Source organism: Vicugna pacos, chromosome 27 (genome assembly GCF_048564905.1).
Source record: "Vicugna pacos chromosome 27, VicPac4, whole genome shotgun sequence".
NCBI classification, from domain to species: domain Eukaryota; kingdom Metazoa; phylum Chordata; class Mammalia; order Artiodactyla; family Camelidae; genus Vicugna; species Vicugna pacos.
The window spans coordinates 3,499,087-3,513,109 of NC_133013.1; the positions used below are offsets into that span (position 1 = coordinate 3,499,087).

General features: G+C 52.0%; 1 protein-coding gene across 3 annotated transcripts in view; it reads left to right on the top strand.

The window, feature by feature from the left end:
- ATP10A (ATPase phospholipid transporting 10A (putative)) overlaps positions 1–12,556 on the top strand; it is a 160,946-nt gene extending 148,390 nt beyond the window's left edge. The window contains exons 16-21 of one of the 3 annotated variants that reach the window (XM_072950642.1): positions 4,306–4,431; positions 8,098–8,298; positions 10,283–10,363; positions 10,440–10,544; positions 10,944–11,131; positions 11,264–12,556. In XM_072950642.1, the coding sequence (XP_072806743.1) occupies positions 4,306–4,431; positions 8,098–8,298; positions 10,283–10,363; positions 10,440–10,544; positions 10,944–11,131; positions 11,264–11,882 (1,320 nt within the window). In that variant the 3' untranslated portion in view covers positions 11,883–12,556. The remainder of the gene's footprint in view (positions 1–4,305; positions 4,432–8,097; positions 8,299–10,282; positions 10,364–10,439; positions 10,545–10,943; positions 11,132–11,263) is intronic. The other 2 variants (XM_072950643.1, XM_072950644.1) reach the window with 2 other exon arrangements.
- Positions 12,557–14,023: the final 1,467 nt, after the last annotated feature.

Genomic DNA, 14,023 nt, shown 5'->3' on the forward strand with positions numbered 1-14,023 from the left:
GGCTGTCCCGTGTGAGCTGTGCTGGCCTTCCCTGGGCTCTGTCCCGCGGAGCGAAAGGGCTGGGCTTCAGTCCAACTGTCGCTCGCCTTCTGCTAAGCCAGCGGGAGGAGGCCAGGTGGCCGGGGAAGCCACATGCCAGGAATATGCCTGCTCGTGTCTCTAAGTATTTCTGTGAAAAGGTGGGGCGGAGCGAGGCAGGGTAGGCCATCGCCTGCCTCTGGCTGTCAGCGGCTCATCCCTGGAAGGCATTTTTCACTGCTCCTGGGCACTGGGGACGCCGTTTGAAAAGTGAACTTTGCCATAGTGCTGTGCAACCTGGGGTCACTATAAAAATGTGTTACCGAAGGCAGGTTTGTGTTCTGGTGCCTCGTGAGGCCAGACTAACCACAACGTCGGAGTTTGGAGCAGAGAAAGGTTCATTTCAGGGCCGAGCAAGGAGGACGGGTGGCCTGTGCCCAAGAAAACCCCGAGCTCCCTGAAGGGTTTCAGCAAAGCCTATTTAAAAGCCAGGTGAGGTGGGGGTGGATCACAGGGCCCGTGAGCAGTTTGTGTACAACCCTCTGACTGGTTGGTGTACAGGTAACAGGGCGTCAACACCATCAACCCTCGGGCACCAGGAGGTCTGGGGGCTGCATCCTCTCCATCGAGTAATTAATTTCTTCCCTTTGGTGGTGGTTTTTAGTATCTGAAGAGCACAGGACGTGTGCATGAGATGACACGGTTATCCGGGTACTTCAGAGAGGAGCTGCAGCAGAGGGCACGGGGAGGGGTCTGTCCCGGGAAGGCGCCACAGGGTCCTGCTCAGTTACAAGTGGAGTGTGGCCGTCTTGGCTCATGTGACAACGCATCTCTGCCTTTTTCATCTGTCATCGTGTTAGTTCTTGACATGCGATCCAGACAGTGAACAAATGAGTCAGTGAAAAATGGACTTCTTTTGTTGTTTTTTTGGGGGGTAGTGGTAATTAAGTTCATTTATTTAATTTTTAATGGAGATTCTGGGGATTGAAGCCAGGATCTCATACATGCTAAGCACGTGCTCTACCTCTGAGCTGGACCCTCCCCCACCAAAATGGACTTCTTTTGGCCATAGCATCACAGCATTTTTCCCACGTTTTATTAACATTGAATCTCAGTATTTTTTTTAACCTGGTGGAGACTTCAGGGTACAACCTATCCAATCATCTTCTTGTAAAAATCAGGGTGTTGATCACTGTTTAGTCACTGGTTGATCTGTTCATCGATGCATCCAGTCGGTCATTACCTACTGAGCCCTCCTGTGCGCCAGGCCTGGCTGGCTCAGGGGTTTTCATCTTGGCCCTGAAATGGCAAGAAGCTGGGAAGCCCTGAGCCAGGAGCACAGTCGTTCCATCTCGGGCCCGTCCTCACCCTCAGCACCTTCATACCCTCCTCTTGCCCTCCTCTGACTTGTGTGATGTTACTTGTATGTTTTTTGTTCCTCCACAAAATTAAAAATGGAGTGCAGGCTGGAGTCTCCCTGCCTCCTCACAGCGCTGTGCTCATGGGGGAGCTCAGAAAGCATCTGTTGAATGAATGGGCAAAATAGTTAATTCATTCTGATGTCACCAGCATCGCCTCCTTTGTGCTAGAGTGAAAAGCTACCCAGGGCAGTGCCCACCAAGCGCACATGCAGAGAAATCCACCGAGTGAAGGCACTTTGTGTCCAGACTCTAAGCCTAAGCATGTGAGGGGGGTGGGCTGAGCCGCCCCTGCTGCTTGTCCTTGAGGCAGGAGTTGGAGGGGACGGCTGAGCTTAGGGCTCGTATTGCGAGGCTTTGGGTGGCCGTGACTTCTGGGTGGGGTCTTACTGGATGCGTCTGTGTTTATTTAAAGCTACACTTCCTCACTGAGGGTGCATTATTACGTAAGAGGGTGATAAAGCTTGGTATCTTTTCTTACTGTTGTAAGTGCACAGGTCACCCCGGGGGATGACAGCCCTGCCTGCATCTTAGTCTGATAAGCAAAGAGATGTGCTAAGGCCTCTGGGAGACGCGCTGGGTGGGAAGCTGTGGCAGCAGGGGCCCGAGGAATCCCAGCTGAGTCACTGAGGAAAGGTGAGGTCGCTGGGAACTGCCCAGCTCAGCCAAGGTGGGAAACGTGTCCCAGGCAGGGAGACGGGACCAGGGAGATTCTGTGTCTCTGAGAGGCCCTGGCTTCGTGGAGTCATCTGGTCCACCACGTTCACTGAGTGCCCCACAGGCCCAAGCGCTGACTGGGAACCAGGGCAGCAATGACCACATCTACTATCCTGGCTCTCATGGAAGGCTCAGAAAAGCCAAAATGGGAAGGCAGATAGTATTTTAAGCTTACACCAGTGGTCATAATGGCAGTGAGTGCTGTGAAAGAAACACGGGTGTCTCCGTTGAGGGTGTGACCGGAGGCTCTGACCTGGCTGGGAGCCCTGGGGAGGCCGCTTTGGCAGAGGAGTCCAAGTGTGGAGGTGGGACGTTGTGGCCGAAGGCTGGAGAGGCAGGTGGGGCCTGGAAGGAGGGGTCTGTCTGCAGCTCTCAGGGGTCCAGGCTGCTTCTCCAGTGCAGTGTGGACGCCTGCGTCTTGGGCTCTCCTTAACTTCATACTAACCACATCCCTTAGAGTTTTTAGACTGACTCCACTGAGAACAGGGACCCTGTATGACAGTGTCTGTGCCTCCCAGTCTGTGCCTGGCAACTGGAGGGTCTTAATATGTGACTTTTGAGAAAAGGAATAATGGAATGAATGAAAGGATGAAGGATGCACAAAACCCTTGAGATGCCTGTATGTGGATGTGAAAAGGCATAAAGACACTATTGGCTTTCAGATTCTTACGTTTGGGTTCAGAAAGCAGACACCTTGCATTTCCCCAGTACCTCCACTGAAATAAAATAAATAAATAAAACCTAATGATCTCCTCCCACCCCAAATTTTTTTTGAAAAATTTAAATAAAAAATAAATTCAAAGCTGCAGAGTGCATTTAAGGGTCATGGACATCTCTTAGGACTAAGGCTGTGAAACGGAATAAAATAATTTAAAATGGAGCACAGCCATCCTAAGTGAAGACTTTTCTCTCCGTCACTGAACTCTGGCCAGGCTCTGCTAAGCCTGCTTCTCAGCTAAGCCTGGCAACTTCGGCCTGTAAAGCTTTGCAGATACTACACTACTGTATATAAAATAGAGAAACAGCAAGTTTCTTCTGCACAGCACGAGGAGCTACATTCAATATCTTAGCAACCTATAATAATAATAATAATAATAAAAGTAACACAACATTGTGAACTGACTCTACTTCAATAAAATATAAATGTATATATTATATTAAAAAATTCCTTTTAATAAAATAAAGCCATCTGGAGGCTTCAGACGTTTCTGTCCTGCATCCTGATGTTACGCTGGTTCACGGGCAGGACAACCTCGAGGCTGATCTTTTTTTCCAGGTGTTATTTAAGTATAAGCAAGTCAGGTCAGTTTTAAAAGCAGACTTACATTTTGGGGTGGACTAAGCTCCAAAGATAAGTAGAAATGTATTCTATTCAGTGACATTTTCTCTGATTTTTCTTTTCCCCCAAATAAAGAAACTCATTATATGATGTGTTTTGAGTTATTTTGGGCACAAAAGTGTCACGTTGATAGCGTTTGTCTGGCCCAATTAGTTTAACTGTGTCAAGCAGGATGCTCGGTGAAGTACGGGGATGTGTCCGCCCCTGGTATCTTTCCTGTTGGTAGAGGAAGCCTGCCTCCCACCTCCTTCCTGTCGACGTCCAGGGCCCTGCCGTGCCATCCTGGGACAGGCTACCTGGAGGCCAGAGGAGCCACGGGCCTGGCCTTGCTCATCACCTGTAGCTCTTGGGAAGAACGACCCATTACCGACTCCCAGGACAGCTGTCCCTCTATCTGAGGCCTACGTAAAGGGTGGCTTTGGTTCACCTTTGGGTCGAGATTCTAACATGATTTAGATGAACAAATAAAACATCGGAGGATGGGAAAAGCAGGGAAACTTCACACATCTCTGTATTTTTTGTTAGCTTGTTTAAAAAAAATAACATGGAAAAGAAAACGTAAAAACTTTAAAAATCCATCAGTTACATATATTTGAAACCTTCAGTGAGCCCTGGAGAGTGACATCCTGGAACCTGAGCATGGTTGAGATTGGACTTGCATAAGGGAGACCGTGGTACAGCCAGCCTTGGCCAGGCACGTGTGTTCAGACTGAACTTCTCCATCCACCTGGCGCCTCGGCTTGGTGGAGGGGAGAGGACAGACCTTAGGCGGAGTGAGGTTGGCACCATAACGGGAACTCTCTCCTTTTCAAGGCAGTGATGGCCAGCGACTTTGCGGTGCCCAGATTCCGGTACCTGGAGAGACTCCTGATCGTTCACGGACACTGGTGCTATTCCCGACTTGCCAACATGGTGCTGTATTTCTTCTACAAAAACACAGTAAGTATTTGATGCCACGATCAAGAATTTTTGGTATGAAAGGCCTGAGGTTCACAGGACCATCACCTGACCTTGGCCAGCGGGCCATCCCACAGCCTCCCATTGGCTCCACCTTCCTTGGCCTTGGTGGATTTCCCCCAGGCCTGGCCTTGCACCCTGCAGGCTCAGAAGTCTTAACTCATCCGCACCTCTGAGGGAGAAGGTCGTGGAAACAGGCAGACCCACGGGGAACATCCACTTAGGGCTTTACAATAGGAAGTAGAGTGACCATGTGGTCCAGGGGTTTGCACAAGGTCATCAGCTGGAGATGCTCATACTCTATTGATAAGTTTTCAGGAATTTTGCAGTCACCGTTGGTTTTCGCATGCATGTTTCACTGCGTTCAGTCCCCATCCATCTGATTCCAGCTCCCAAGCACGTGACCGCTCTGTCACTGTGTGTCAGGGATGGGCTCTCGTCGGTGGTCTGTCTAGAGCAGGCAGGGAATCGTGGTAATAAGCAGGGGCGTGATCGGCAGTTCTGGGTCAGAATGAAAGGACTGAGGCTGTGATCCTGACACCGAGTGGTCTGTTGAGATACACTCACCCTGGGCCAGCAGGAAGGGGCCGCTAGCAGGCCGGCCCCCGCCTCTCCTGGGCTGGGCGGGGCAGACGCCCCCTCTGCCAGATCAGCCCGGAGTTGACCTTCAGTTAGGGCATACCCAGGCCTGGCCAGCTGAGGTCGGTTCTGTCTCTCCAGGGACTCTGATCCAGGGCCTGGGTCCATTTCGTGTTGCCCCTAACATTTAATTCTTCGTCCCTTCGTTACTGTGTTCTTGGCAGACAGCCGTCTTTTTTCATAGCCTTCCGGGATGGACAATTTGGCCATCTCAGAACCCTGGCCTGCCTGTGAGTGAGGTATAGACATTCAACTGAGAAGTTGCCGGATTGCTCCTTGTCACTCTTGCCTCTCAGAGCTTGCAATTGAATATGCAGACAAGGAGACAAGAAATGAACTCACTCTTGGGCTAACTGACCTTACAGAGTAGTCCCGTAAATCTAGCCCGTTGGACACACAGCTCCAAAGTCAAGATCGTCCTGTACCCTCCTGAAACAAAAAACAATAAAAGCCTTATTTATTTGTTTTTTTTCAAATTCCATTCTAGAATCTCCGTGTTCGCTCTGAACCACCATCAGCGCAGCTCTTGTTTCATATTCTTAATTGTTTGTTCTGAAGGCTGAGACCTACCTTTCTTTTCCCGTCCGCTCCCCCGCCCCCTCACTCTCACTCATTGTTTGAAATATCTTCTAGAAAATTAACACAGATACTCTGGACAATCAGGGCACGTCTAATTTTGTAGGTTGAGTCCTGGGAATTAACTTAGGTTTGGTTCCGCCTGGGACTGGACCCACGCATGGCTGTGCCTCACTGTCCCTATCCTTGCCAGTCCAGTCCCCTTTCTCCTGACTGCCTGGCTCTGCCTGCCCAGCACTGAGGCCCCGGGCACACAGCTGCAGACCTAGAAGGTACCAGCTCCCGGAGGGTGGGTGCTTTGAGTCAAGGTGAGTGGCGCGGGCAGAGCAGCCTCCCAGCCCTGCTTCTGACGTTCATTAGCAGTGCCATCTGGAGCAAGTTATTTGCCTTTTTATGGACTTTGTCTTCTTTGTCTGAAACCAGCTCTCCGTAATTCCTAATGAAAATGTCTCAGACTGAGGGGAAGGCATTAAACATTTCAGTTGCAAATGGGGCCCAGAATGGCCACAGCCTCCTGCCTGCCACCGTGAATTTGTCCCCAGGGAGGGGACAGGGACATTCAGGTGAAGAGGGTGCCTGCTTTTTGTTCTATGTAAGTTGCACGGCCTCTGTTAACAAGCACTTAATCTACTTGAGAAGTTCCAGGATAATCACTCTGCCTCCCAAAGTGAGAAATTCATTAGCTTTAGGAGTGAGTTGGCCTTCCTTTCCAGTAAGGAGCAGAGAAGAAAAGTTTCCATAGCAACAGTGGTTTGGGGAGAAAGTTTTTTTGATACTACAGGGGGAAAAAATCTCAATTATCCAAGTGGTTTTCCTCTTTGTCTGACTTCACTTGCTCACTGATGACTCATTAGGCTGTACCCGTGGAGGTAGGCAAGAGAAAACCAGGTGTGGGAGTGAGAAAGGGAAGAAAGTCAATGAAAACCCGAGTTTGTCGGTTTTCAGGGTGGGAGGGGGAAGTCGCAGTAAGTCACAGATTGAAACAGGTCCTAGAAGATCTGTGTCTCTTTTGGAGGTGATGTCCATGTAGATTGTCATTTTTTTCTGATCTTGGGAATGAGCCACGTTCAGGTCAAGAAACCAGAGCTCAGGGAGGTTAAGTGATTGTGTCCAGGTTGGAAGTGTGGACGGTGGCAGCTCCACAAGCCACACCCAGGCCACTGTCTGCAGCACCCAGCAGAGAACGTTCTCCCTCCGTGGCTCCTCCGGGCCAAGATCATCGGGTGATTGCACACACTGGGTTTATTACTCATGCGGTGACCGTAGTCCAGTCATCTGACATCGTGGCCCTCAGTTTCCTTTCCTCTAAATGAGGTCATAAGCACGCTGGCCCTGCTTGGGCCTCAAACAAAGAAAACAGCCCTCCTGCCAACAGAAACAACCACAAACCAAGGATGAGCGTCTACAGTGTGCAGGGGACTCCTGTGGGTTCTTGAAGGTGCATCAGTCATCAGTCCTCATGACAGCCCCACACCTAGGTACCACGTGTGTGCCCATTTCATGGACAGGAACACTGAGGCCAGAGGGGCTAAATGGTCTGAGCCGGGTTGCACTGCTAATAAATGTCGGAATGCTTTGCAGTTGCCTCCCATGCCCATCACAGAAATACAGTCATGGGGGAGGATGTAGCTCAGTGGTAGAGCACGTGCTCAGCATGCATGAGGTCATGGGTTCAATCCCCAATATGTCCATTAAAAAAAAAAAGAAAAAAGCATTCAGGCCACGGACATCCATTGATCAACTAACAGTGTGAAGAGGTCTCCCCAGCTCCTCCTACTAAGCATGGGAGGAGGCCCTTCCACCTCCCTGAACCTTTCCTGTTTGGGATAGCCGTAGGGACCAGTGATAATGCCTGTAGCTCCCTGCCCAGAGTGCTGGGTGGGTACCAGGGCTCAGTCAAGGCATTGGTGTTGGTGTCTTCACTGCCTTTACCACCGTGCTTATGTGAGTCCTTGCCTCCATGCGAGTCAGTAATTGCACACTGTTCCCCATCAAAAAGAAGGGCGAGATCCAGGGTATAACCTGGGTAGGTTTGGTTTGGTGTCACAGAGAGGGGCACCCGGAAAGAAGCCTGGTGATGTGTGACTTACCGAGCCGGCCTTTTTGGAATATGAGCCACCCTAGACCCTGCCAGACTTGTATTTTGTTTTCTGTTACGATCTGTGGTCCTTTGGGCACAAGACCTGGTTCCTCCAAGGGCCATCTGTGGGAACTCCCAGCTAACGTCGGTTCTTCCTGCTTAAGGGATCCAGGTGGGAGCAGGGAGGAGGAGGAAGCGGGGAGTCAGAGGGCTCCAAGGTAAGGGCTGTCTTGGTAGGAAATATCTACCTATAAATTCAGCCTTTACAGTCAGACCCTGCAGACCCCTTGCCTCCCCTGGGCGAGTCTGCGGGGCAGCTGAGCATTGCCGGTTCCCACTCTTCCTGACTACAGATGTTCGTGGGCCTCCTGTTCTGGTTCCAGTTTTACTGTGGCTTCTCCGCGTCCGCCATGATCGACCAGTGGTACCTGATCTTCTTTAACCTGCTCTTCTCCTCGCTCCCCCAGCTCGTGACTGGGGTGCTGGACAAGGACGTGCCGGCTGACGTGCTGCTGACCGAGCCGCAGCTCTACACGAGCGGCCAGAACAGGGAGGTGAGGACCCCCACCCTGCCTCCTGTCTCCTGGTCCCCTCGCTCTCCACGCCCACCTGCTACAAAGTGCAGGTCCCCATGCCTCCCTTTGAATGGACACCCTGGGACAAACTGTTAAAATCCTAGTATCTGACCCATGGGAGGTAAACAGTGAACTCCGTCTACCTGACTGCAGCGCGTTAAGTAGAGTGAGGCCGGTGATGTAGTGATGGTATCGGGCGCACGCACGTGCCCAAACCCATCGAAATGTGTACATTAAAAATGTGCAGTTTTTGTAGATCAACTCACCTAAATAAAGCGTAAAAAAAAGAGGAAGATTAAAAAAATAAAAAAGCAGAGTGTGGTGAAAACTGTCTTCACACCACGAGTCTCCAGGAACCCAAGAAAAGCCCATTTGGAATCTAAGTCAAGGTCACATGGGGAGGACAGATTTTCCTAAAACACCCCCAAAAGAAATGTGCTTTACTTTGAATGGGGATTAATGAGGAGACCGACCCACGGGGAAACCCTGGAAAGAACAAATGAATACAAACAGATGATGTAATGCATGTTTACATCAATACACAGCGTAGATTGACGGGCTAATTGCCAGCTGTTCCTAGCCAGCCATTAAAGGAAGCCGTCTGAGTGCTTCTCTTGGGCTGGTTGGAGTTATTATATGTGTGCAAAGGAAACAGGGCCCCACGTTCCCCACGACAGTCTCTAATTCAGAGCTGATGTACTGAAGAGTTGATTTCCCGTCACCTCTGGTGATGACGGGTTCCCACCCAGGCAGGCGGCCTGGGCTGGGGGCTGCTGAAGGTCAGGCAGATGAGGAGGGCCTCTGCTTGCCACCTGCCACCTGGGGGGACCCCTGCCCTCAGCCAGGCCTCACCTGCTGGGCAGCCGCCGGGGGTGTGTCCTGGGGAGTCAGGTGGCCGGCGGGAAGGGCCTGGCTGGCGCTTTCCGAGGGGCCCAGTGGATGCTCCTCCCGTCCGCTCTGCGTGTCCCACGGGCCAGTGCCGGGACCAGCAGCTCAGAGCGCAGCGGGGTTGAGTGCAGACGTGGGCACCTAGACGATGAGGACGTGATGCGTCCATTTCAAGGTCATTGTTGCCCTTGCTAGGCAGCTTTTTGATTTGAACATTGGAAAACATCCATGATGTAATTTTAAAAGAACTCACTTTTTTTTAATTTTTTTTTTGCATTCTTTTTTTATTGAAGTATAGTCATTTACAATGTTGTGTCAATTTCTGGCATACAGCATAATGTTTCAGTCATTCACACACATACATATATTCCTTTTCATATTTTTCATTATAGACTACTGCAGACATGAATATAGTTCCCTGTGCTGTACAGTAGGACCTTGTTGTTTATCTGTTTCACATACTGCAGTTACTATCTGTAAATCTCGAACTCCCAATTTATCCCTTCCTACCCTCTTTCCCCCGCTGCTCACCATAAGTTTGTTCTCTATGTTTGTGAGTCTGTCTCTGTTTTGTAAGTTCATTTGTGTCTTTTTTTTTTTTAATATTCCATGTGTAAGTGATATCATATGGTATTTTTTTTTTCTCTTTAAAGAACTCACTTTTAAGAAACATGCTACGGGGTCCAACAGTCAGAGGGGAGGCCAAGCCCTGACAAAGCAGGAGTGGAAGGACTCAGACTGGGGGAGGGGGTGGAATTTCAGGCGCCAGTCCCTCTCTGGGAAACGGCCCCTCACAGGATTTAGAAAGCGTCGTCATCTTTCTGCTGTTGACCTAGTGCTGCAGCAGCGGGTCCTGCGGGTCCAGATGCTCGGGGAGTGACTCCGTTGCCTGCCCTCTGCAGGCCCTAGGTGGTGTTCCTCTCCCCAGCCCCCCGGGGCCTCGCTCTTCAAAAGTCCCGAGTTAGCGCGTTTCACGGGGTGCTTGGCTTGTGCCTTGGCGGCCGGTAGCAGCCTGGAGAGCCGCTGGGGGAGATGGGGCGTCCCTGCCATTGCTGTGCTTGTTTCTGTGCCCCAGGAATACCGGCCTCGCACGTTCTGGCTGAACATGGCTGACGCCGCCTTCCAGAGCTTGGTGTGCTTCTTCATCCCTTACCTGGTAAGTGGGCCCATGGCACCGCCCTTCCCGGCGGGGGCCTCCAGCGACCCACAGACCCTGACACGCTGTCTTCCAGGCCTACTACGACTCCGACGCGGACGTGTTTACCTGGGGGACCCCCATCACTGCCATCGCACTGTTCACCTTCCTCCTGCACCTGGGCATCGAAACCAAGACCTGGGTAAGGCCTGGGGGCGTGATCCAGAATCGGGCTGGTCTGCGAGCCCCACGCTTCCTTCAGTGCAGATTCCCAGTAGTCTAGCCGGGTTTTGAGGCGACAGGAGCCGGCCTGATGAGATGAGAACAAGAAAAGATCCATAAGTCCGTTGGTGTGGGAGCAGCCCGGTCCGTGGCCCACACTTGCCCTGGGCTCCTGCACACCACCCCCACCAGGCTCCCCTCCCCTCTCTTTCCCTCCCGCTCCTGCCTTCCATCTCCCCAAACTGGATTCAGGCCAGTCCACAGGTTCCGAGGGCTTCACCCCACCGCACCAGCCGTCCTGTTTCTACTCCACCCTCCCATGGAGGACCGGTGCACTTCTGTTGAAATAAAAGCTCTGTCTCTCTCTTTTACCCCTCAGACCTGGCTCAACTGGACCGCTTGTGGCTTCAGCATCCTTTTATTTTTCACCGTGGCTTTGATTTACAATGCTTCCTGTGCGACCTGTTACCCTCCATCCAACCCCTACTGGACCATGCAGACGCTGATGGGCGACCCCGTGTTTTACTTGACTTGTTTCATGGCGCCTGTCGCCGCGCTGCTGCCCAGGTGGGTATCGGGGGCAGTGTCCGTCAGGCCCTTCGCAAGCTCTGAAAGCATTTTGCTTGCTCCATTCAAGTCTCAGAAGCACAAAGGCACCAGCAGAGCAATAGCTGACTCCTTTCTGTGTGTTCTTTCCAGGTTATTCTGCAAAGCCCTGCAGGGGAGTCTGTTCCCCACCCAACTTCAGCTGGCACGCCAGTTGGCCAAGAGGTCTCCTGAGAAACTCAGTGCTCCCAAAGGGACCTTTGCTCAGGGACATGTTCCAGGAGAACCGAGGACTGAACCATCAGAACAGAGGAGCCTCAGAGCCTCGGGGTCCTTCTCTCAGGACTGCGGCTCGCAGGCGTCCTGGCATGCGCAGCAGCCGGCCTGCTCCCCGGAGGCCAGTGGGGAGCCCAGTGTGGTGGACATGGGCGTGCCTCTGCGGGAGGACACCCTGCTGGAAGGGCTGAGCGGCCAGACCCCGGGGGCCTCCTCGCGGGGGCAGGTGGTCCTGGAAGGCTGTCCCGGGTACTCCAGGAGGAAGCCCACCAGCACCAGCAGGGCAGCCCCGCTCTCGTCCATCTTCAGCCTCCCCAGCTTCAGCTCCCTCAGCTGGATTTCCTCCCTCTCGCTGGTCAGCGGGCTGGGAAGTGTCCTCCAGTTCTCCCGAAGTGGTTTACAGATGGGCAAGCGGGACGGTGAGTTCCTGGCCAGCCGCCCGCAGCCAGACCAGGACCTGCGGGGCTTGAGTGGACAGACCACAGACTGCTTCTAGAAGCACCTTCCAGGGACTGTAGCTGACGGTGGCAGCAGTGGAAACCTCGAAATGCTCTTTTTTTATAACAGAAATGTTAATATTATTTATGTTGTATTATTTGCACAAAAGAGTTCTAGCAAGATGTATTTTATATATTTCCAAGGCGAACACAGGAAGTGAAAGGTACCCAAAAAGAAAGTTTATTTTTTAAAATTTCTAAGTAGAGTATATTGAAAAGAAAAAGAAGAGCTTTAACATATATAAAAGTTTATAGAAGAGTGACACATGAAAAGATGTGTTGAAGTTTATTTTTTCATCTCATTTTATAAGAAAATGCAGCAGATTGGTTTTCTTCAACATGTGTAAATGTGTGTGAGCGCAGTGAACCCCGGACGGGTGTGGTCGGGAGTGAGGGGAGGTGACACGCGAGCACAGGGCCCCAGCAGAGATCCCCCACCCTCTCTCTCTCCATCCCACCACCGGGAGGGTGGGGGCTCTGCTTCTCCAGGAAGGAAAAACTGAGAACTCCGGGAAAACATGCACACGCACACACACATGCATGCCACGTTCATTCCAACATCCATTTCCATGCAGGCATTTGGTAAAGGTCACCTGGAGGTATGATGGTCCCTGTCTCGGGTCTTGCCTGTCAAACTCATAACGAGCAATAAACAACCTTCACTTTGCAAAGAGAGCGTGTCCCGTTGCCACTGTTGTGTGATGTTGTTAATACGTGACCTAGGAGGATATGGTCTGAGTGCTACAGAGCACCTTTTCATGGCAGGTCCTTGTAGACGCTGGGAAGGAAGCAGCTGGGTGGCATGCACACCGTGACACTGTGACAGTGACGTGGGCTACACCACAGCTCCTGTACCAGGCGTCAGCACCCACCAGACCCTTGCTGCCAAGAGCCTGGTCTTCTCAGGTGTGTATCTTTAACCATTGTCTTGGGAGTCATTATTTCTGTCTCTCTGAACAGAGAAAAAGAGAAAGAAAAGATTATTTTAAGAAGTCCAAGGCAGTTACATGGCATTTTCCCTTCAGAACCCTCTCCTGGACTCGGCCAATCGTGAGTTGCCCGCTCGCTCAGCCTGGGGACGTGACATTAGCAGGATGTGCTCCTGCTTAGGGCTCCCGTCCCGGAGCAGGAGCCGAGGTCGAAGCAGTTTCTGAGCACAGCACGCAGAAGGAGTGGCTGGTCACCCGTGCCTGTGACTCCTCCGGTCAGGTGGAAAGGGAAGGCAGGCCTCGTGTCTGCCACACCAGAGAGGGGGAGTCCGGGGCAGCTGAACACGCCGCTCAGACCTGGGCTTGCCGCCTCTCTCCCTGGGCCCGGCTTTCTGGGGTCAGCGTGATCCCAGGGCTGGCTCTGTTCTTGGTGATGGCGTGGCTGGAACGGTCCCAGATGTGCTCACATCACGTGCAGAGGGGAGATGGGGCACCCCTCTCCACGTCCCAGGAAGGGTCCCCACATGGGTTGCCAGAAAGCCTTGAACCAGTCACTGGAAACGAGCAGGGAATGTCCCGATGGGCTCTGGGCTGGAGCTGGGAGAGAAGTTAGCTCCCCTCCAAGCACCTGGGCTGCGTGAGTGGGTCCTCAGAGGAGCGTCTGAGTCCTGTTAGAGGAGCGAGAGAGAGGAGGGAGTGGGAGGCTCCAGCAGCCAGCAGTGCCCAGGACAGAAGGGGATGCCGCCCCACCCGCCCCTCCCCCACACCGTTCTCGGAGCAACGCGTATAAAGAGCATTTCCCTGGGAAGGGGCACAACTCTACTGTTTCCCAAATTAAATTAATGGTTTAGCACAAAGTATGGGAACTAGATGCCTATTTACCTGAGTACCTGAGAGTACAAAGTGCCCCAGCTTCCCGATTTTCCTGCACTCACAATATACCGTCTTTCAAAGGCATCTTTCCTCCCTGAAACTTCTCTTGGAGATGGAATGATGCAGGAAGTGGCTCTGTGAGGATGGGTACCAAGGCCATTTCAGAGGCATAAGCATGGTAAAGAGCACTGGCAGCCAGCTGCCCTCTGGGATGAAGACTGTCCAGAGGTGCTTATCAGAATACGTAGCAAGCCCCTAAGTTTGACCTCAAAAGAAGACCATACTGCAGAGATGGACTGCATGATATTCTCAAAAGAGCCCTGGGAAATGCATGTCCT